The sequence below is a fragment of the Aedes albopictus genome, chromosome 3 (assembly GCF_035046485.1).
Source record: "Aedes albopictus strain Foshan chromosome 3, AalbF5, whole genome shotgun sequence".
NCBI lineage: Eukaryota > Metazoa > Arthropoda > Insecta > Diptera > Culicidae > Aedes > Aedes albopictus.
In genome coordinates, this window is record NC_085138.1 from 341,121,760 (window position 1) to 341,146,980 (window position 25,221).

The window sequence follows — 25,221 nt, forward strand, 5'->3', positions numbered from 1 at the left end:
AATTCGATCGTGGATGCATAAGAGAAGATGATAAACTTTTTTTTATTAAATAACAATGAAGATGTTATGTGTAAAGGGAGGCATACTTCCTAGTACCCTAATAACCATTAGCACTATATTTCGCCACTTTTGACTAAGCATTATATTCGCCTCCAGGTGAATTACAGTGTTTCGTGGTAGCTTGGATTACTATGGTGTGAATTTGATATGTGTGATCGGTTGGCCAGTAAAGCTTATTTCGTAACAGAAATTCCTTAAAATAATTTCTAAGAATTGTGCAGTTTTGGTTTTATCAGTGGAACAATGTTTTAAATCATTTTTATACGGAAACGCTCGTGTGCATCGGCTCTTATGATAGAACATAAGAGACATTCTGCGAGATAGGTAAATAATAACTATTCAGCCTCATATTGCATTTTTTATTCGTTGATAGGCTTTCCAGCAAATCTTCGAAGAGGAAAAATAATCACTCAATCGTCAGTTTGCATGTCAGTATGTATTCATTGCACCAATATTCAATGGTGGCATGTATATATTCATTACACCAACCAAAAGCATGCGTCCAATGTTGTTTTCGTTAGCAGTGTCAAAAGTCAATCTATGGGAAAAGCGGTGGGAGAATATTTTGGTGGGACAAAATTTTCCGTGTGTGAGTCTATTACGGGGCAAAATCCGCAATACTTCATATCTCTTAAATAAGCATAAGTACTAAATGTTTATTATGGCGATAAAATAGTTTGATTTTAAAATTCATGAAAATTATATATTCGATGTGTGTTGTGGACGATAAATCACTCATGGTATTCCAAAATCAACGGAAGTACAACAGCTGCTAGCAGATTTTGTCATAGCTCCTCAGAATGTGAAAAGATTTTGTCAAAGGCAATCTAAGCAAACCAGGTTACTGTGATGTTAATTTCTCGTAGTATTTTCTAGTATTTTCGAATACTATCGAAAGTTTAGAGTTGCAGGCCCCTTGGTTCAACTCATATGGCTGAAAATTCATAATGATGGTTGATCAGTCTTTGTCAACATTGGGATGCAATTTCAGTAAAATGGTTCTTCCGAACGGAACTATGTACTCCAAAAAAAACGGATTTTTGAAAAAAACGTTGGATAAGTTTTTTTTTCGATTCGACTATGAGTATTTATGAAAATACTCATATAAAAATAAGCTAAATGCTATCGAGAAACAACGAGTTTTCAATACACAAAATCCAGAAAATATCCAATTTTTGGTTGGTTTTTAATGTTTTTCAAGTAATCAAGATTTTTGAGGGGTGATCCAAAATTGCGTATTGCACTGTCTGTAGAAACCAAAAAAATATGGACCAAATATTACAAGTTTCCAAAATAAAAAATAACATAAATTAAAAAGAACTAATTTACGAAATGTTTATAAATCAACTAATAAATGGCTTAGAATTACATTTTTTTTTTTTTTCAAATATACCTCTCATACACCACTAGTGTGCTGGACTTAGTCTGTTTCTCATAAAAGTTTCTTAGAAATATAAAAAGTGTAATAAAGAATACTATCCAAAAATACTAACCAAAATTTTCCAAAAATTTTGATAAAAAATGATTGTCGCTTTGCTTCGAACTTTTCTTCACATAGAGTTCGACTTTTAGAGGTCGATGAAATCAGGGATAAGTCTTAAGCAAAGCGTTTTAATAAAGTGGACTAAACCAATTAAGGCGAAACTGGATCCATTTCTTCACTATTTGGTTATTGATTTTTTATAAAATAACGAAGCAATATTTTCAAAATCGGTTTTCGTGCACATGTAGAGTAAAGATCAAGGTAACTCCTGATTTTTTTCCTGGTGGAAAATGTTTCGTTCTTTCAGAAACGATTTTTTAACAAAATAACACAACAAAATGGTTTCTGCAAAAATGGAAAACATTTTCCAACACAAAAAAATTCAAAAGATACCTTGATCTTTACTCTACATGTGCAGTGCACGAAAACCGATTTTGAAAATATTGCTTCGTTATTTTATAAAAAAAAATCATAAACCAAAAAATGAGGAAATCCTTCCAGTTTCGCCTTAAAGCAATATTTTTTGAAAATTTGTACATAATATCTTAGTAAACTAAATGTTTGTCCTAAAATATTCTATTAAGCTTCCCTCCATTTGGATTAATTTAAGTTTAAGTTGTCTGTTTTGATTGTTCTTCAAAGCTTAAGTTCATTGTAAATTGACATTCACAGGAAAAGTTTACAGCCTAGCATGAGCTAGGCCGTGTATTTTATGTGCACATTCAACATACCATCACTGAAGAAGTTCAAATTGCAATTCCCACTGGTGGACGATGAACGAAGAAACGCGAGCGACCTACTTCCTGAAAGCAGCAGCAGCAACAGCAACGGGAGCTATTTACAGATTCGTTCCGCTTGGCTTGATGGACTCCTTGTGAGTTGTGATTCGCTGCTTCCCCCGGATTCGATCAATCGCAACCTCAGCCAGCACTAGTAGTGCTAGCACAGTATCGCCAATCAAATTGTGATCAAATCGATGCGGCGGCGGCGGTGATGCTGTGAAGGGATGATGAAAATTGGTTCGATTCGGACAAACGGAGGAAAGCTATCAATCTTCTCCCTTCGAACGCGGAGGTATACACTGTTAGGTAGCAAATGGACAGATGAAATTTAAAATTCCCGATTCATCGTGGGATGGTTTTCGCAAAACGATGATGATTGATCTTTCCGTCAAGAGGTGGAATACTTGTCTGTTGGTTGGGTTTACATTGTATCGAAAGGTGGTTCGAAATTAGTACTCAAGAATGTTGTTTTTTTTTGTATTCTGTAGATATTTTTATAATTATGCAAACTGATTTCTCAAACAGAACATAGTTATTATTGGACCGCTTTCACTTTCGCTGGTATATGAAGCTTGGAAATGTGGTGAGCTACAATAAGATAGCAAGTTTAATGGAATGAATGAAGCCAACGAAACCTACATCACACTCAGATGGAGACGCATGGTGTTTGATAACTGTCTGTGTTCCATAAACAGAAGAGCCTTCCAGTCCGGTAAGCTCGTCAAGCATCACGGTTCAGGTTCATCTCGGCTGCGTGGCACATCAAACGAAATTCGACAATCACCACCGACACGTAAACTTTGAATCAACGTGGCAACGAAGCACCGAAAACCCAACATCAAACTCGAGCGAACCGGAGCGGCGATGATGATTCTACCCGACCGGTCGGTGGCGGCACCGTCCGGACCGGCCTGTTTGTACTCCATTAACAGGCCCACCATCCGATCCGTCGGTGGCGGCGGCGGCTGCCAGCCGATCGGTCATTACTTACCACCTCATCGTATGTTCGTGTTTTCTCCTTCGCAACCAACACCCAAAACAGCACAGGAATTCGTCTAAAACTAACAAACATAATCATTTGCGCGCACAGCCCAGCCCAGTGAATGTGTGCGCAGCGCGTCTTAGATCTCCCGGAATGGTCAATTTAAACAAACCATTACTTTTGATTTCAGTAATTAACTGGTGCCAATTATAGCCAAATTTGCGCCTGTTCGGTTGTGCGGTTTTGCCATTCGGTTGATAGTTGGAAGATTTGGTAAGAGACTTGGAAACCGGCTACCGTTTCAAAGTCTTCAATTTCATGTATTCAAAACATAAGTACATCTTCATTGGGCAGGATTTTTGAATGTTCTCAATTAGATAAAATCCAATTCGGAATTATACACACAGGAAAGTTTTGACATATTGTAGCAAGTACGCTTTATAATTTAATATGTTCATTGGTAATTTTAAGTTAGTTATATTACACGTTATTTTGTTAATTGTTCGTTGTTAATTTATTCAAGTTCTATGTTCATTCGTTTTTCGCATTTAATTCCAAATTTTATCACCGCAAAAAGCAATCCATAAGAATATACGACTGAGTTACCGACGCCTAAAAATGAGTACCTTGAGTTCCCTTCGAATCAGCTACCAAGAAAGCGCGTGGCTTGGCATGCCTTTTTCGCGCCATGATGCCGCCCGTTCGTCGCTTGGGTCACGGCCAACGACCCGCATGCAAATTAATTGAAGATGCGTTGACCTTTCTTGTTTCGGCATTCCACGCCTGTCACGAACCTTGGAGGGGAAGTTGACTGGAGGATTTGAATAGGCCGTTGGAAAGAGATGCACGACTTCGGGAAACATTGCGAATAAATTTCTTTAATATTCGGATTCGCAAACTTGACCTTCGGTTAGGTTCGCGAAGTCGTGGGACAAAGCCCAGAAATTTCGCGGTATCTGAGGATTCTCCCAGCTTCGAATCGTTCACTTTGTTCCGTTCCGTGGAAGAGGCAAGAACGGTCATTTTTTGTACCGTGCCGTAGTGTGTTTTGGAAGGTGAAAAGTAACATAGTGTCCTTAGTAGATAGTTGCTAATTTATGTTCATTGATTTCCCTTTAGTTGTGCACAGTCGACAGTTAGTGCAAGCGCTAGTTGATTAGAAGCGAAGAAGTTGTGTGTGTGTGCGTTGAACGAAAGAAAAGAAGGTAAACCGAAATTGTGTTAAACTGCGATTAGCAATTGTTAAACCATTATGTGTGCCCACGTGGGTTGTCTCGAAATAGGTTCGCGGTATTATAGGCGAAGCCGACACACTACACCTACCGATAAGACCGTTTTTGACCCCACGTTACGGCTTCAAAGGAACCCGGGGTACACGTGGCCGGAGAAGGACGCGATCGTCAAAAATCGCGCCTTGGCAGGCAAGCCGTTCAACCCAGCATCAAGCGTCATCCGTGGTGAGCATCATCAAGCCAAGTTACAAGCCAACCACGCCGTCCCGCAAGCAACCGTTGCGCAACAGTACCACGCGCCGACGGCGCCTCAACGTTTTTTCGCGCCAGCTGCAGGACGAGAGTGAGCGTTTGTACCGTGCTCCAGACGCAAGCCCGCGTACCGGTGTGGGAGACACCCATCGTCACCGTCATCGTCGTTTTCATCAATCGCCTCCCGAGGCGAGAGCCCCCGGCAAAGGCCCGGCGTGAGCTCCCTATCCAACGTCGTCTCCCCACCCAATGAAACCCTAGGTAGAAAGAGTGAGTACTTTGCATGCAATTATGTTTGTGTCGTCCATGGCCATGTGACTCGATTGAGGCACAACACATAAATTTTTGCTAGTCCACCCCATTTCCTTTACGGTGGCACTAGTTCAGTAACCGACGGAGAGCGAGTAGATGAGATCGCCTCCGGCGCCCAGATCAGCATTGTGCTAATCCGTCTTTGCAAATCGAGACGGCGGTAGCATACCCACTCACCGAGAGTGAGAGACCGTGCCTGTATGTCGGAGTTCGGAGCAGTGTAGAGAGGAGAAGTGTTGTTGCGCGGAAGAGCAAGAGAGTCGCGCATGCGCGGAAGGAAACTAATAGAGGGAATTGTTCACGCACACAGTCAGGGACTAGAGGGAAACTAGAGGGAAGAGAGAAGCCTAGGCCTAGGAATGAAAGCGAAAGTGCAGTAGAAGGGTGAATAAACTTATGAACATTTGTAAACAGAGTCCCATGTAGTTTCAATTCCATGTATGTTGTCCTGTTGAGCAAGATGCAGATTTTGTAGTTGACTCGATACACGGTAGGAAATGCATAGTCCAATTTGAATGTAGTTAGTTGATGTCTAATAAGGTTTTTATGTTGCTTCGCGTTCGTTTGTAGAGTTTTTGAGTATTTTGTGTAGTTTACTGGGTAGTCGGCCCGAATCCGATTTTGGATCGTTCTCTAGTCTTCCGTGGACTGGGACAGGTGGACTTTTTGGACTGGGCCCGTGAAGAAAACCCCCGCACTGGTGGCTTGTTCTCGGCCGAATATTGGAGGGATTTATTTGCAATATTTCTTGAGGTTCGCTGTATCCACTCGGTAACGAGAAGTACGGCAGTCTTTTTGAGTCAGCCAGTCAGCTTACTTTCTAAGAATAGTGACCCTTCCCAAAGAAGGTCTCAAGCCGGGCAACGCACATCTCTGTTGGATGGTCTCCTTTGGAGTGGCGCATAAGCCATCCAATTACGAAAAGTAAGCGCGACAGGCTGGCCCCGTTATATTTGGCGCCCAACAAAACAAGGCTTTTTTAGATTTAAATTTGTAGCTGATTCTTGAAATATACCTTTTTGCATTTACTACCTTTTGTTGCATGTTAAGCACATATTTATTTGTAAAGTGTCTAATTGTTTGTAAGGGAACTCGAATTTCGGTAATTTGTTTTAAAAATATATGGTATTTCGTTTTTTGTATTATAATTTATTATTTTCGTTTATTTCAATAAACATTTACTTGTATAATCTTGGTTTTTCGTATATACGTTTTTCTTCATATTTTTATCAAATATTTCTTATTGTTATTTATTGCTAATTGTTATTTGTTATTTAGATATTTATATTGAATGTTGAATCAAAAAGGTAACTCTAAAAGTCGATAATTCTTAAGAATAATATATTATTGCGGTTGTTTGAGTGTCCATTGTACTTCTGGTTGTTTGTAGCTTCTGAAAATATACAAAAATGAACCAATTATTTCCAAGAGCTGAAGATCTCACTCTCGAAGAGATCGATTACGAGCTTGTTATTCGACAACAGCCAGAAGAAGTTTTTAGGCTTGAGCTGTCTAGCAAACAAAGACACTTGAGGCATATGTTCAAGGAAGATCAGAAGGAGGGACGCAACTATCGTTCACCTTATTCTATTAGTGAGGAAGCACCACATATCGAAGGGAGGATAGAAAATTTGGCAAAAGCGTTGGAAAAGAGAGTTGAGACTAAGTTCGAATCTCGGGTAATCCATTACTGGTATCGGGTAAAAAGGGCGGTAACTAGGAATGACGAAGAGAAGATGATGCGAAGAGATTTGATAAGAAAAATTGAAAAGATTATGCAAGATTTTCAGTTTGGACCCTCATTATGTCCGTACAAAACGCAAATAAATAAAATCATTCAAGACTGTGAAAATGGAGCGAGTGGTCAAACTGGAAATCCGGAGGTACAAAGAATTCGTAGCCCTACAGTGTCCGATCAAATCGAGGATTCACCTCAGTCGCAACCTACTCCCAAAGGTGCTGTACGTAAGAACACGAATCTGGAACAGCAGGAGAGAGAAGAAGATCGAAAATCAGAGTTTGTGGTCTCACGTCAAGAATGGGAAGACATGAAGTCGATGATGATGAACCTGATGAACAAGATTTCCGGTAATGATCAAGAGGGTAGATCTAGGGGTACAGACAGTCAAAGATCGCATACGTCGGAAAGGAGAAGCCGTCAAATACCAAGCGCGACATTGCCTCAATACAACCCTCAGCGAAGACCTATGGGATCGAGATCGGAGTCTAGGGATTCAAGCGAGGACGACCGGCAAATACATCAGCTTCCAAGAGACAGGTTCGACCCTAGCGACGAGGAGGACGTTTATCGACGACAACCTGCTAGGGAATTTCGGGTGCAGCCACAATACGATGTGAGACGAAGTCGGGAGCGAGTTGTGAACAACAATCGGATCGAGAAATGGAAGCTCCGGTGCACAGGAGAACCCAGATCCATGCCGATTGAGAACTTTCTCTACAAGGCCAAGAAGTTAGCTGACCGCGAAGGGGTATCGATGGAAATTCTTCTGCGTGACATCCACATGCTTCTCGAAGGGGCCGCGTCGGATTGGTTTTTTACTTTCGTCGACGAGTTAGACACCTGGGACGTTTTCGAAACCAACATCGTCTACCGTTTTGGCAACCCGAACAAGGATCAAGGTATCCGAACGAAGATCCACGAACGCAAACAGCAAAGGGGGGAGTCCTTCATAGCGTTTGTGACAGAGATCGAGAAGCTGAACAAAATGCTTTCCCGGCCGCTGTCAGCGCGACGAAAGTTCGAGATAGTTTGGGACAACATGCGGCAGCATTATCGTTCAAAGATCTCGATTGTGGAAGTCAACGACCTGCAGCATCTGACGAGGCTGAACTACAGGATTGATGCTGCTGATCCGCAGTTACAATATCAGACTGGCGAGATGCCCGGTCGACGACCAATCAACCAAATTGAGGCGGAAGACACCGACTACGACAGTGACCGTTCAGCGACAGTGAATGAGATTAGGAGGCGTTTCAACAGAGACGGTCGTCAGAGACCGAACGACAACCGAGAAGAGAGGAATCGACAGCAGAATGACGCAGGACAACAAGCAGGAAACGGAAACCAGGCCGTTCCTCCAATGGCCTGTTGGAATTGCCAAACCCAAGGACACGGATGGAGGCAGTGTAACAGACCAAAGGTCGTATTTTGTTACGGATGCGGTAGTTTAGGTAGGACGACACGTACCTGTGAGCGCTGTTCCAGAAACTACGGTGTTCCTGCAACCGAGCAACAGGGAAACGAGTAAAAGGGTGCACGTCGGGGAACGCAAGCATCCAAACACCTCAAGAAGTTCCCAATTTACCTACGACAAACCTCGCGTACGATCCGTTATTACAAGTGTACCAGATCAAAATACGGGTCAGTAAGTGTCCGCATATAAAAGTAAAGATTTTTGACACAGAATGGGAAGCATTACTGGACTCTGGGGCGGGAATAAGCGTGCTTAATTCGATGGAGATAGTGGAAAGGTACGGATTGAAGGTGCAACCTGCTTCGGTTAGAGTTTCCACCGCAGATGGGTCAAACTACGGCTGCCTTGGATTCGTGAACCTTCCATTCACGTTCAAAAACATCACGAAGGTTATTCCCACCATTGTTGTACCTGAGATCTCCCGAAGCTTGATATTGGGTGCAGATTTTTGGGAAGCATTTGGTATAAAACCAATGATCGATGTAGGAAGTGGACCAGAAACCGTGGAAGTCGTCACACCAAGAGACAAGAAGATAATTTGCTTCACCATCGAACCTTCCACAGAATTACCGACGATAATGCAGGAGGAGAACGACGAAACATTAGAGATTCCGGTCTACGAAGGTCCGACGGAGTCCACAGCGGATCCGGAGAACATCGAAACAGAGCACAAGCTAACAGAAGTGCAGCGAGCTAAACTGTTGGACGTCATCAAGCGGTTCGAGCTTACGTCGGAGGGAAAACTGGGCAGAACGAATCTCATAGAACATGAGATTGTCCTGAAAGATGGGGTTAAATCGCGGAACCCTCCCATGTATAAGTGCTCACCGTACGTTCAAGAAGCAATCAACGCGGAGGTGGAACGGTTCAAGAAGCTCGACGCCATCGAAGAGTGCTATAGCGAGTGGACGAATCCACTCGTTCCGGTCCCTAAGAAGAACGGTAAGGTACGGGTGTGCTTAGATTCGAGAAGGATCAACAAACTAACAGTAAAGGACTCCTACCCAATGCGGAATATGCAGGACATATTCCGACGATTGGGTAAGGCCAGATACTTTTCAGTGATCGATCTAAAGGACGCCTACTTTCAGATCCCGCTGAAAGAGGAAAGTCGGAATTACACAGCCTTCCGTACCGCTAAAGGAGTGTTTCGTTTTAAGGTTCTTCCGTTCGGGGTAATGAACGCACCCTTTACGATGTCGCGTCTAATGGACAAGGCGATTGGATTCGATCTAGAACCATTCGTCTTCGTCTATTTAGATGACATTGTCATTGCCTCCGAAACCTTCGAAGAACATCTTCGACTGTTGAGAATCGTAGGAGAAAGATTGAATCGAGCAGGGCTAACGATTTCCGTAGAAAAATCGCGTTTCTGTAGGAAACAGGTCATGTATCTTGGATATCTGTTAAACAAGAACGGGGTAGCGATTGATTCGACGCGTATACAGCCGATATTGGATTACGCGCGGCCACGGAACCAGGAGGATATCCGTCGTCTCATGGGACTAGCGGGGTTCTACCAGCGGTTCATAAAGGACTATAGTCGAATCACCGCTCCAATCACGGACCTTTTAACCAAGGAGAACAAGAAGGTGATCTGGACCAAAGAGGCAGAGAGCGGGTTTAACGAATTGAAGTCGGTACTGACATCAGCACCAATTTTGGGAAACCCTGATTTCACGAAGACGTTCACCATTGAGTCGGATGCGTCGGACCGCGCAGTGGGAGCGGCGTTGGTCCAGGAACAGGACGGCGAGACTCGCGTGATTAGCTACTTCAGTAAGAAGTTAAACCGGACGCAGCGGCGATACTCGGCGGTAGAGAAAGAGTGTTTGGGGGTGCTGTCCGCCATCCACCACTTTCGGCATTACGTTGAAGGAACGAAATTTCGAGTGGTGACAGACGCCCGCAGTTTACTGTGGTTGTTCAACGTCGGAGCAGAGACCGGGAACGCGAAACTGTTGAGGTGGGCGCTCAGAATTCAGGCGTACGATTTCGATTTGGTGTATCGGAAAGGGAAGGCGAATATCACCGCCGATTGCCTGTCGAGAGCCATTGAAGTAGACGCAGTCACGGTATCACAACCGGATCCAGAGTATGAGGAACTGATGGAGGAGATAAAAGCGGATCCGGTGAAGTACAGAAGTTACCGAATCGTCGACGGGACCGTATTTCGATACGTTAAGGTCAAGGATCGGCTGAGCGACCCGAGGTTCGAGTGGAAGCAACTACCAATGGACTCGCAGAAGTTGGACATTATTAAGCGGGAGCACGACCAGGCCCATTTCGGGTTCGAGAAGACTCTGGCAGCGGTAAAGCAGCGATACTTCTGGCCGAAAATGAATGTAGAGGTAAAGAAATTCTGTCGGGAGTGCTTAAAATGTCAGGTGAGCAAGTCAGGGAACGTCAACGTGACACCACCGATGGGATCGCAAAAGGCGGTAGAATATCCTTGGCAATTTGTGACCCTGGACTATGTGGGTCCCTTGCCACCGTCTGGGAAGAACCGAAGTACGTGTCTCTTGGTGGCCACTGATGTATTCAGTAAATTCGTCCTCGTTCAACCCTTTCGAGAAGCCAAGGCCGATTCGCTGGCTGATTTCGTTGAAAACATGATCTTCAGACTCTTTGGGGTACCGGAGATAGTTCTGACTGACAACGGTTCCCAATTCATTTCCAAGCGGTTCAAAGACCTACTAGCAGCTTACCACGTTAACCACTGGTTGACGCCGGCCTACCACCCTCAGGTCAATAATACGGAACGAGTCAACCGGGTCATTACCACAGCCATTCGTGCGACGCTCAAGAGAGACCACAAACACTGGGCAGATGATATTCAATCGATCGCGAACGCCATTAGAACCGCGGTACATGATTCGACGAAATACAATCCGTATTTCGTAGTATTTGGGCGGAATCAGGTGTCCGACGGTAGGGAGTACGGATGGATCCGAGACAATTACAGACCGAATGATAACGACGACGAGGAGAATGCTGTTTCGGAGAGGCGAAAGAAGTTGTTCAGCGAAATTAAGACCAACTTGGCAGCGGCGTACAAGAGACATGCCAAGACATACAATTTACGCTCGAATTCGAACTGTCCTTCGTATGCGGTAGGGGAGAAAGTTTTAAAACAGACCTTTGACCTTTCGGATAAAGGCAAGGGTTTCTGCAAAAAGTTGGCCCCTAAGTATGAACCTGCGGTGGTGAGGAAGGTTTTGGGTACGAACACGTACGAACTTGAAGACGATTCGGGCAAAAGAATCGGAGTTTATTTCGCCAATCGACTGAAAAAGTTGCATTCTCCATCGTAACACTTTAGATGGAAGTTTTTCCAGCTATGTACCTCTTTTAGAGCGACAACTAATTACGATGATCAAAACACCTACGGGGTCAAAACATCTACGGACAGATCGACGGACTCGTGTTTAGGAAGTTCTCGAACCGACTAGCACTGAGGGTACCGACTGAGCCTAAAACTATGACAAATCTTGAACCAGCAATGCAACTTTTTCGAAAAGTAACTACGAACGACTAGGTTTCACGAAAATACCGTAAATAGGGAAAATTTAACCAAACAAACCACGATTACGACAAGAGGAGACGCGAAATCCCAATTTAGACTTTCTCACACGCTAGTGAGCTGTAAATATGTAAATATTAGTTTGTTAGTTAGCCTAATTCCCTATTTCTTAAATTTAGATTAGTACTTAGCTTAAATTATTCAAAATTACCAAAAAACACTCACTATTTCTTTTTGAGTTCGTCCTTGTCGTTTTCTTTCGTCTTGGAAGGAACGCGTCTGTAGATAGTCCTGGTTGCGTTGTCGTGACGTAGTCAGTGTTGTAAATACCCTAAAATTAAGAGTCGTTGATTTTTTGTTATTTATTTACTTACGTTATTTATTCATGCTTAGTCTTTCGTAGTTGTTTTCCTTGTCGATTATAAGTGAAATCCGTTCCGTTTCTCAAATTTAGCACGTCCTTATCCGTCCTTAGTCCTTTAGATCCTTAATTGCCAAGTTCACTCTGGCAAACACCTTTAGTAGTATATGCATCCTTAGTCGTAGTCCTTAGCATCCTTGTGAGATTAGTTCGTTCTTAATTTATTGATAGTCCTTGTCCTTATAGTTAGTCCTTGTAGTGATACTGTGGTAGTATCGAGTTTGTCCGTTGTAGTCCCAATAACGTAGATAAGTATCACGTCCTGTTCCCAATATCGTCATTTTTCCGTCATTAGAGTTCGTACGTTGTTTTTGTCCCAGTCAACCACAAAGATTTCTATTAGAAGTCTTCTTTATCTTCCTCTTTCGCGCACCTTTCGTCCTCATCGTCCATCACCTTTCCATAGTTTTTTTTTTAGTTACCTGCAAATATACAAACAAACAACTTACACCCGATAGGTTGGAACGACTTAATGGTTCACTCTCCTTAAAATTTTCGTTGTCCAGGAGGGCGCAGAATTTCCATCGCTGCCGTTTTCCTCCTAATTTTGCGGAGAGTTTTAGGGAACGTGCTTTCCCGACCGCGATCTAACATGGTTGCTTTCATGTCCACTTCTATCTGAGTTTGGCAGTCCGTTTTGTGTTGACAATGTGTGAGTGAAAGACCGGTCAAAATGAGAATGAGTGCGCGCGTGTCGGAGTTCAACGAGAGTTGAGTTCTGAGGCGTATTTGAGTGTTAGGTATGAGTGAATGGTTGGTAATTTTGTTGTTGAGTGTTTTTCTTGGAGAACTTTTGCAGTCGGATTATCCTGGCGTAGGAAAGTTTTCTTAAGAAGGAATTTGAGTTTCATGTTTGCAGTGAGCACATTTTGCGGATGAGAGACTCCGTGGTTGCAAACTGTAAACAGAAACGGACCCCTTTGATAAGGAAGTTGGAGTCTCGCGATGCTCGCTACGTGTTGGGTGAGAGACTACCATACTGACTTGCTAGTTTTAGTTCACGTGTATGTGAAAGTTTTGTAAACGTTATTCGTCTATCGGCAATGTCCTGGTGTTGAATAATGTTTCGGTATTTTCTGTGAGCTTGCTCAGAGTTTGTGCACCACTCTTGAGTTGAAGCCGTATGTATGTTGTATTTTGAGATTTATGTGAATGAATGAGGTCATCTACGTTATGTTCTGTCAAACAAGTAGCTTCCATAGACCCAGTGTTGTTTAATAGACTCTCAAGCAAATTTTTCGGCCTACCCCTTTTTGCATGTTTCTTCTGTTAGTGAGCGTATTAGAGAGATAATGATTAGATTTTCGCTGGAGACCGGAGACTAACGTCGCTGATGGTCAGTAGCAGTCAAGTTTTGGGGAACTTTACTGTAAGTAGAGAAGGAGTTAACTTCGGTTAACGATGATCTTATATGACCCCGAAAATCAAAAGTTGTTAATCTAGTGCGTCTTGCTTGGCCTACGAAAATTTGATTGGCTATTGTCATCTCCATTTTTCAATGCCAATCAAATTTTCGTACTTTTAGTGGGGAATGTTGTAGCAAGTACGCTTTATAATTTAATATGTTCATTGGTAATTTTAAGTTAGTTATATTACACGTTATTTTGTTAATTGTTCGTTGTTAATTTATTCAAGTTCTATGTTCATTCGTTTTTCGCATTTAATTCCAAATTTTATCACCGCAAAAAGCAATCCATAAGAATATACGACTGAGTTACCGACGCCTAAAAATGAGTACCTTGAGTTCCCTTCGAATCAGCTACCAAGAAAGCGCGTGGCTTGGCATGCCTTTTTCGCGCCATGATGCCGCCCGTTCGTCGCTTGGGTCACGGCCAACGACCCGCATGCAAATTAATTGAAGATGCGTTGACCTTTCTTGTTTCGGCATTCCACGCCTGTCACGAACCTTGGAGGGGAAGTTGACTGGAGGATTTGAATAGGCCGTTGGAAAGAGATGCACGACTTCGGGAAACATTGCGAATAAATTTCTTTAATATTCGGATTCGCAAACTTGACCTTCGGTTAGGTTCGCGAAGTCGTGGGACAAAGCCCAGAAATTTCGCGGTATCTGAGGATTCTCCCAGCTTCGAATCGTTCACTTTGTTCCGTTCCGTGGAAGAGGCAAGAACGGTCATTTTTTGTACCGTGCCGTAGTGTGTTTTGGAAGGTGAAAAGTAACATAGTGTCCTTAGTAGATAGTTGCTAATTTATGTTCATTGATTTCCCTTTAGTTGTGCACAGTCGACAGTTAGTGCAAGCGCTAGTTGATTAGAAGCGAAGAAGTTGTGTGTGTGTGCGTTGAACGAAAGAAAAGAAGGTAAACCGAAATTGTGTTAAACTGCGATTAGCAATTGTTAAACCATTATGTGTGCCCACGTGGGTTGTCTCGAAATAGGTTCGCGGTATTATAGGCGAAGCCGACACACTACACCTACCGATAAGACCGTTTTTGACCCCACGTTACGGCTTCAAAGGAACCCGGGGTACACGTGGCCGGAGAAGGACGCGATCGTCAAAAATCGCGCCTTGGCAGGCAAGCCGTTCAACCCAGCATCAAGCGTCATCCGTGGTGAGCATCATCAAGCCAAGTTACAAGCCAACCACGCCGTCCCGCAAGCAACCGTTGCGCAACAGTACCACGCGCCGACGGCGCCTCAACGTTTTTTCGCGCCAGCTGCAGGACGAGAGTGAGCGTTTGTACCGTGCTCCAGACGCAAGCCCGCGTACCGGTGTGGGAGACACCCATCGTCACCGTCATCGTCGTTTTCATCAATCGCCTCCCGAGGCGAGAGCCCCCGGCAAAGGCCCGGCGTGAGCTCCCTATCCAACGTCGTCTCCCCACCCAATGAAACCCTAGGTAGAAAGAGTGAGTACTTTGCATGCAATTATGTTTGTGTCGTCCATGGCCATGTGACTCGATTGAGGCACAACACATAAATTTTTGCTAGTCCACCCCATTTCCTTTACGGTGGCACTAGTTCAGTAACCGACGGAGAGCGAGTAGATGAGATCGCCTCCGGCGCCCAGATCAGCATTGTGCTAATCCGTCTTTGCAAATCGAGACGGCGGTAGCATGCCCACTCACCGAGAGTGAGAGACCGTGCCTGTATGTCGGAGTTCGGAGCAGTGTAGAGAGGAGAAGTGTTGTTGCGCGGAAGAGCAAGAGAGTCGCGCATGCGCGGAAGGAAACTAATAGAGGGAATTGTTCACGCACACAGTCAGGGACTAGAGGGAAACTAGAGGGAAGAGAGAAGCCTAGGCCTAGGAATGAAAGCGAAAGTGCAGTAGAAGGGTGAATAAACTTATGAACATTTGTAAACAGAGTCCCATGTAGTTTCAATTCCATGTATGTTGTCCTGTTGAGCAAGATGCAGATTTTGTAGTTGACTCGATACACGGTAGGAAATGCATAGTCCAATTTGAATGTAGTTAGTTGATGTCTAATAAGGTTTTTATGTTGCTTCGCGTTCGTTTGTAGAGTTTTTGAGTATTTTGTGTAGTTTACTGGGTAGTCGGCCCGAATCCGATTTTGGATCGTTCTCTAGTCTTCCGTGGACTGGGACAGGTGGACTTTTTGGACTGGGCCCGTGAAGAAAACCCCCGCACTGGTGGCTTGTTCTCGGCCGAATATTGGAGGGATTTATTTGCAATATTTCTTGAGGTTCGCTGTATCCACTCGGTAACGAGAAGTACGGCAGTCTTTTTGAGTCAGCCAGTCAGCTTACTTTCTAAGAATAGTGACCCTTCCCAAAGAAGGTCTCAAGCCGGGCAACGCACATCTCTGTTGGATGGTCTCCTTTGGAGTGGCGCATAAGCCATCCAATTACGAAAACTAAGCGCGACAGGCTGGCCCCGTTATAATATGGGCACTAGCCGTTATCTGTCTTATATCGAATCCCTTAATTAAAAATTCCATAACTTACACAAGACTGCTCTTGAACACGAGTAAATCTCAGTCAATGCAACACTCAGTTTTAAATAATAAAACTATTTTTGTTATTGCTTCTCTCGACTCGACTCGACTCGACTCGAAGATTCCTCGACTCTCTTTGAATACAGTTGGAAAATCGCAGAAACTCATTCGCATTTATTGCCAATTAAACAAGGAATTTTTCAATCGCATTCGCTATGACGCTCCGCTATGAGGAGGATGATGATGATGATGATGCAAGGCAGCTTGACGCACTCACACATAAGTGTGCGCTTCCGGTTGGCTGTGGAGTGAAAGCAGTCTACACGAGCTGCAATATTTTCCATCTTCATAAAAGTCGAACCGTGCGAGAATAGTTGGAACGCCTTGCTTCGTGTGTACGCTTTGCACTAGTCACACAGGAGAATTATAGACGAAAATAATAACGAGTAAAGTTTTTAAGAATGCTGTTAAAACAAAAATATTTTAAGGCAATTTTTGTGCCGGAGATTTAAATTGCATATTAAAAGCAAATGCAGCAATTCCACAGAAAATCGATGAAGTGCAACTCAAAATGTCGTGCTACTGGTAGAATTGTAGTTCATCAAAAATAATTAGACCCGTATCTTTCTAGTTTGTCATCAGGGTGATCAATTTTAATATAAAGTGGTAAAATATCAAGGTTTTGTCAAATTGCAACACATATAAATACATAAATATTTAAGTTTATTTCAAGTTTTCATGATTTCGAGATAAAAAATGTTCGTTGTTTTTATATTTTTGTCAGAAAATCCGGAAAAATTTACGTAACATAAAAAAATTAAAGATGTATTTATTTTAGTTTATGAGATATGTTTTTTTAAACATGCTAAGTGCCGACAGGCAAAAAACGTGGAACTATTTTTTTTTTTGCACGTCCATATCTCAGTAGTAAGTGAATCAAATTTCAATCTTTTTGCGTCATCAGAATCCTACACTAACCTAGAAAGGTGAAGTGAAAGCTGATTGGAATTTCATGCAACTTCCGGTGAGAACCAAGCGAATACATTAGTTCCACATTTTAAACTTTTTCCGGTTCCGTCTTGTTCCCAGATTGTTTATGAATACCATGTCTTCATAGCGAGTTCTCTCGGAACCTCGACAATATTCTGTCACAGAGAAACAGACGTCACACTCCACTCGCCTCCCATCGAACATCTTTATAACGATGATTCAAATATTCGGTAGTTGGTCAATTGGCCACTCGCGGCGCTGGTATCGTTTGACGTTTGCTCACTACCGACACCTAGTGGTGGTCCGGCCAATTACAGTACGATTAACATTGGGCGATTGTGATTTTGTAACGATGTTTTTCAATGAAATTTGATCTAAGTGTTACGTCTGTTTCTCTGTGCTTCTGTCTTCGGCAAAGTTGTTCAAAAGAACAACCAACCTGGTGATGGATTTTATAGTTCTGACTTCCGGTACGACTTTGGTGAGATATAGCACGAGATTGAAGCCAGATTGACAGGTACGATCTTCGGCAAAGTTGTTCAGGACTAGGGCTCCGAAATCCCCTTAATACCCCCGCAGCCCCATGTAACGCACTGTATACCCTCCAAAACCCCCGAAAACACTTGCGTAACGCCTCTAAAACCCGCTGAAGAAACTTTCTATTAAACTTCTTAAAATTCCTTCGAAATCCCACTGAAACCCCCTCGGACGCACCTCAGACACTCCAAAACCCTCACGAAACGCCCCTGAAACTCATCAAAAAATCTCTGAATATCTCTGTAAGGCCATCGACAACCCTCTCAGACCTCCGAAACGGCCCCAAACTATGCTCCGAAAAATCAGTGTCCCCACATTCTCACTCTTCCAATTCTCGGGTTACCACCATGGCTATTTCGTAGTTTTCGGGACATCCTTCTTTCGAAACCACTGGACCTCTAGGTCCACATAGCGAAGCTATTATTTTTGTTACCTGAGACCCCACGGGAGCCCCTAAAATGCCCCTGAGACCCTCTGAAGCGCCCCATGAAGATCATGAAACGACACTAACACTTCCAAGTACCCCCGTAAAATCCTTTTGGCTCTTTAAAGCACCACTAAGGCCTCCTAAAACGCCCTTGAGACCTGCTGGCATGCCCCTAAGTAGTGTATCAGAAATGAGTTGAAAATGTTCAGGATGCTCTATCTCCAAGTATTGTTGTCCTTTTCATTTCGGTTCTTTCTATCAAACCTCTATATAGTCAAGTTAACCCCACGTCTCCACTAGACAGAAATGTCTTGCCATTTTGCTGCCAGAAAGAGAAAACGTAACAGAAATGATCAACACCGCTTCTTTCCATGCAAACAGCGAGAGAACATTTCTGTCATGACACATCTGTCCAGCAAAATGGCAAGACATTTCTGTCTAGTGGAGACGTCGGGTTAGAACAGCCTGAAGAAACTGGGAAATGTTTAGTATTAGAGAAAGGTGGGGCAAAAGTTCGACCTTAGTTGAAAATTCAATTATTTTCAAAAAAATCGAAACAGATAAAAATAAATGAATACCGCTTCGAACAACCTTGACACCCGAAAGATATAATTAGATAATTGAGTTCAAAAACTTTAAAAAAATATTCTTGCCCCACCTTACTCTTCCTGTTAAGCAAGTAATGGCGAGATACCTACGGCTTTTACATTATACCTACAAATAAATTCTTTCGTCGTCATTATGAGAGTAGATAATAAGAATGTGGTGAGATCACCACATAGTTTTGCAAAATTCATTTTTTCATAAAATTTCAAGAAACGGTTTGTAAAAGACATGTTATACCAAGGAAAAATTAGATAATACCTTATTGATCCTTCCTTTACATGTATAAGAAACCGATTAAAAAATATCGCTTTTTTAATAAACAAAAAATACCAAAAAATTAAATGAGAAAATGCTTCCAGATTCGCTAAGCGAATTTTTAATGAATTTCATTAGTGAAGCTATTGAAATGTTTTGGACTACAAATCAATGTAATATGGGTAGACATGGGGCCGTTAACAAACCACGAATACATAATTGTGATCATTTTGGACCCCATTTTCCCACAAAATGTCTACATGGTTTATGTTTATGAACAGCTCTTATGGTAACCAAAAATCCAAAATAGCGAACCGAAATCAATTTAAGATCGTACATCTTACGTATTTTCAGCAGTTTTGTTCTTTTCCTCATGGGGGGTTTTTGAAGCCTGCTGACCTCAGAGTTGGCCTTAAATCCTTCCCAATCAAGCTGAGTTACATATATGCCCAAATTTCAGGCAATTCTGTCCACAAAAACTCCTCTTGATGAAGAGAACAAACCTGCCGATAATACCCTTAGTCACCCTACCTAATTTTTGGATTAAAAACATATTTCCTTACCACCACTCTACAATGTAGATCTACATATGTAGGGTCTGGGACCATTTGGGCAGGAGCACCTATTTTGGGCACTTGCTGCTATAGCTCAGTCAATTTTGAACCGATTGACTTGATTTTTGAGACACGATCAGATACGCACAGTATCTAGCCATGTTCAAAAATTCAAGTCAATTGGTTTGAAATTGACTGAGTTATAGTAGCAAGTGCCCAAAATAGGTGCTCCTGCCCAAATGGTCCCAGACCCTATTCCACATTGTATGATTTTAGAATCCTACTATCCTGTAAACAGCTACCATCTTGGATTTTTTTTATCATTTCTAGGCTCCGAACATCTTCCGCATATCTATAGACCATCACTTTAGAACCAAAACAGCATCATTGATCAGCATGAACCATACTTACCTTACCGGTCAGGCTAAGGCCGGGGTGGCCTCTGCTGTACATAGTAGCCGCCTCCATTCCACTCGGTCCATGGCTGTTTGTCTCCAGTTCCGCACTCTGCGTAGGGTCCGCAGATCGTCCTCCACTTGGTCGACCCACCTAGCTCGCTGCGCTCCACGTCTTCTTGTACCGGTCGGATGACTCTCGAGAACCATTTTAGTCGGGTTGCTATCCGACATCCTGATGACGTGACCCGCCCACCGTAGCCTCCCGATTTTCGCGGTATGGACGATGGTTGGTTCTCCCAGCAGCTGATGCAGCTCGTGGTTCATTCGCCTTCTCCAAGTCCCGTCTTCCATCTGCACTCCGCCGTAGATGGTACGCAACACCTTCCGTTCGAAAACTCCAAGGGCGCGTTGGTCCTCTGCACGTAGGGTCCATGTTTCGTGCCCATAGAGGACGACCGGTCTAATCAACGTTTTGTAGATGGTTAACTTCGTGTTACGGCGAACTTTATTCGATCGTAGAGTTCTGCGGAGTCCAAAGTAGGCACGATTTCCTGCCACAATGCCCCGCTGAATTTCTCTGCTGGTGTCGTTGTCGTCGGTCACCAGTGAGCCCAAGTACACGAATTCTTCAACCGCCTCGATTTCATCACCGTCGATATGAATTCGGGGTGGCGGGCGCGGTGATTCCTCCCTGGAGCCCTTTGCCATCATGTACTTTGTCTTCGACACATTAATGACTAATCCGATTCGCCTGGCTTCCCTCTTTAGTCGGATGTACGTTTCCGCCATCGTCTCAAATTTACGAGCAATAATATCAATATCATCGGCGAAACCAAGCAGCTGAACGGACTTCGTGAAAATCGTCCCACTCGTGTTTATCCCCGCTCTTCTTATTACACCCTCCAAAGCAATGTTGAACAGCAAGCACGAAAGACCATCACCTTGCCGTAACCCTCTGCGAGATTCGAAGGGACTCGAGAGTGTCCCTGATACTCGAACTACACACATCACTCGATCCATCGTCGCCTTGATCAACCGTATCAGTTTATCCGGGAATCCGTATTCGTGCATAATCTGCCATAGCTGTTCTCGATCGATTGTATCATACGCCGATTTGAAATCGATGAACAAGTGATGTGTGGGCACGTTGTATTCGCGGCATTTCTGCAACACCTGGCGGATAGCGAACATCTGGTCCGTTGTAGCATGAACCAGCCTTCTTGATTTTGATCCCTTGGATGTTCAGATCACCATTTCTGGCTTTCGGACCTTTTTCTTTATACCATATACAGTGATAGACATTCGTTTAGCCGAGACCAAAAAAAATTCAAAAAAGTGTCAGAATACTCATACAAAAGATTTTATGATAAATCTTTTTTATCGTAGTGATAGTATATCTAGTACTGTTTTATAAAAATGTGATACATCACACTTACATATACACTGAAACAAAAACGAGGGTAAAAATACTTCAAATGTCATTTTTTGCCAAGACATTCGTTTAGCCGAGGTAAATGAAAAATTGGTTTTCAATAGATTTTTTGCAATTTCGTGAGTATATTTCGAGGATATACCCCAAGGCATTTAGTTTATGACGTGTTAACAAGATAATGTTATTCATTTCATTCATTCAGAGAAATATTATAAAAAATGTCCCGATAAGGAGAAGCGATGATAACAAATTTATATAAGAAAAATTATTTCTGTAAACATTCCAATGTAAGCTAGATTAGCACTGCAGTTTTGAAAATATGACACAGCATTATTGTTAGAAATGTTCAAATTATTGCATAATATGTCATGAAAAAATTAAGTATATTGGTTTTTGGATCGTTAAACCTTAAAGTGTGATTGATAAAAGCTAAAATTAATAGTTCTGCGTTGAAATAAAGACGTGCCCTAATTCCTGTGGAGTGTACCTGTTTGATACTAGCATTACCAAATGAGTAAGAAGACTGCTAAGTGAAAGAACTGAAAGAAGTGTCAGAATGTTTGTACCCTGTTTATTTAAAAGCAGATGTTCATACAAACATGCAAGATATGGTCAAACAATTGGCTTATTTCATTCAATTTGAAGAAATATATTGTAAATGAGTCTTAGTTTTGAACCACATTCATTTTCAACATAATTTATTTGAAAAGAGCGTCTAAATTATGAAACAAGTAGTTCATACTAGAAATTTCAATACTTTCGGTGCCATTTCTCGAAATGTGAGCCGTCCAATGTATGTTATTTCAGCCAGAATACAGTCTAGAAGATATTGGGAGCTATAAGAAGACGTAATAGTAGTAAACGCTGTGATTTATGCAAGTGAAACCATCATATTTCATCAAAACAATACTTAAATAAGTGATTTTTTGATGGTTTGCGTTATTTTTTTCTGTTTTTCGTAAATTTTTAACCTGCACGCATCATGAAACTTTCATTAAAGTCTTTTTGAAACACTTCCGATAAAAATATCTACATCTAATCTCAATTTGGAAACATTTACAATATTATGACATATTTATATGAGATGCATGCAAAATTAATATAGCAACACTTCCAAAAACGAACTAATTCATGATTTACAATTCGATCTATAATGTAGATCACCATACAAAATGGTTTTGTTATATATTTTTCGAAATTTGTTAGTTATTTATTATGGAATTCCAAAAATTGTACAATTCGGCAAAACGAATGTCTAGGCAAAAAATTACATTTGAAGGGTTTTTACCCTCGTTTTTGTTTCAGTGTATATTAGTCTAGAAGATATTGGGAGCTATAAGAAGACGTAATAGTAGTAAACGCTGTGATTTATGCAAGTGAAACCATCATATTTCATCAAAACAATACTTAAATAAGTGATTTTTTGATGGTTTGCGTTATTTTTTTCTGTTTTTCGTAAATTTTTAACCTGCACGCATCATGAAACTTTCATTAAAGTCTTTTTGAAACACTTCCGATAAAAATATCTACATCTAATCTCAATTTGGAAACATTTACAATATTATGACATATTTATATGAGATGCATGCAAAATTAATATAGCAACACTTCCAAAAACGAACTAATTCATGATTTACAATTCGATCTATAATGTAGATCACCATACAAAATGGTTTTGTTATATATTTTTCGAAATTTGTTAGTTATTTATTATGGAATTCCAAAAATTGTACAATTCGGCAAAACGAATGTCTAGGCAAAAAATTACATTTGAAGGGTTTTTACCCTCGTTTTTGTTTCAGTGTATATTAGTGTGGGTCATCGGAACCGTTTTCTCAGATCAAAGCTATTTTGGTTCCGTTTCGAGTGCTGAGTATCTGTGCAAAATTTGATCACGATCGGTTGCGTCTACACTTTGCGCATTTCAATTGAAATTTGTATGGGAAAACATACACTGAGGATACTGATCGTATGTTTTTCATAGTTTACATCTTATGAACCAGTTATTTTTATTTTTTTCATCATTTCATAGTTCTCGTATGCTTTTCATACATTGAAAAGCGAAATCCACAAGACTTGTCGTATGAAAAATCTCATAAGAAGCATCGTATGAAAATCATAAGATGTGTTATGAAACATCGTTGCTAAAAAACAATAAAACCTTTTATTGGCTTCTAACCACTTCAACTTCCGAAGCGTCGATGGGGGTATGAGTAAAGCACGCATTCGCCAACCTTGACGTTCCTGGTTCGATTCCAGGTTGCCATTTTTTTTTTCAATTTGTTCAAAATATTTCACAAAAATATGTATGATAGTCATAAGACATAATTGAGTTTCAAGAGGGTTTCGACTGGATGTTTGATCGACGTCGCCGCAAACTTCATCAAACGGGTGACCTTGCTCACCACCAATCTCAACCAACAACAGCAATCCAACATCATCTTCCACCACCTCCGCTCCAACAACTACCCGTCGTCGTTGATCAACCGCTTGCTATGCCGAGCAAAACCGAGGGCCTCGATAACAGAAGTCCCGCATGATACACCAACAACATCCAACGTAGGCCACCTCCAAGAGTTAAACGAAGAAAACCATCCTCACGCCGGCAGCATCACCTCCAGAGGCTTGCAAACTCCATTGGACCAAAACACTCCAGCCATCCAACCCCAGCAGCGACCACCACACCACCTTCCACAACCAACGGACAGCAGCTCACCGAATACAGAAGCATCCCCTTCATTGAAAATCTCAGTCCTACAATCGCCAACATCCTAAAAACCGATTTTCCACAGGTACGAATTGCCTACAAAACATTAAAAAACACAAATAACATCCTACGATCAGTTAAAGACCCCCTCCCTATACTCGACCAATGCAACGTTATTTACAGTCTAGAATGCACAGACTGTAAACAAACATACATTGGAATGACCACAAACCAGTTAAAAACTAGAATGTCTGGACACAAGAGCAATGTTAACCAATACACCAAATTAATCCAAAGCAATGACACACACACAAATGAAGAAATCCTAAGACTAGGCGAAAAAACGGCATTAATGAAACATGTCATTGAAAACAACCATATGTTCAATGTTGCAAACCCAAAAATTCTCGATAGGGCCAATAGAAAATCAACACTACCAACACTAGAGATGTGTCACATCATCCATACACCTAACACAGTCAACCACCGTACAGACATACAAGGTCTAAGTACAACGTACGCAGGACTATTCCACACAATTAAACAGTCCACCACACGTAGACAAACCCCAGCCATATCAACAATGGAACCAATTCCACACCTCCTAAATGAAACCGATGAACGTGATCCATAATCACCACAAAATTCACCAACCATTTTGAAACGATCGTTACCAGTGCTGTGAAGTCCAATCAAAACTAAATATATTAAAAAAAACCCTTAAAAAACAGTAAGTTAGGTAAAATTGTGCATCAAATCGAAAATAATAACCATATTATAACAGACAGGTAATGAAAAGGCAGGCCAAACACAAATGGTTAGGCAACTATATACACGGGAGACGATAGACACTAGTGAGTAGTTATATGTTTTATGTTAAATGTTATATGTAAAGTGTTAAATACATGTTTTAGCGACCCTTGAGAAAGGCCAAAACCCTTCGGCCGAAACGTCGGGAGAGTAGGAAACATTTCGTTCTCGACTTAAAGACTGAGAAAGCCACCCAAAAGATCGGTCATAAGACATACTTTCAGTTTTTATACGTTATCGGTATGATTTTCATACGTGAGTGTAATGAAATTTATACAGTAATAGTATGACAATAATAGTTGGCGCTTTGAATCCAAAATCATAGTTCGT

The 25,221-nt window shown here is 41.9% G+C and overlaps 1 protein-coding gene and 2 long non-coding RNA genes across 4 annotated transcripts in view; all 3 read left to right on the forward strand.

Moving 5' to 3' along the window:
• Positions 1-25,221, forward strand: part of LOC134284306 (uncharacterized) — a 144,557-nt gene that overhangs the window by 18,684 nt on the left and 100,652 nt on the right. The window lies entirely within an intron of this gene.
• Positions 1,873-8,405, forward strand: LOC134284305 (uncharacterized). The gene is made up of 2 exons (XM_062843110.1): positions 1,873-4,512; positions 4,591-8,405. Exon 2 carries the CDS (start codon positions 6,513-6,515, stop codon positions 8,370-8,372), a length of 1,860 nt encoding a protein of 619 aa, XP_062699094.1. The 5' UTR covers positions 1,873-4,512; positions 4,591-6,512; the 3' UTR covers positions 8,373-8,405.
• LOC134291639 (uncharacterized) lies at positions 23,754-25,034 on the forward strand. The gene is made up of 2 exons (XR_009999200.1): positions 23,754-24,935; positions 24,996-25,034. It is a non-coding gene; the product is annotated as an uncharacterized LOC134291639 (long non-coding RNA).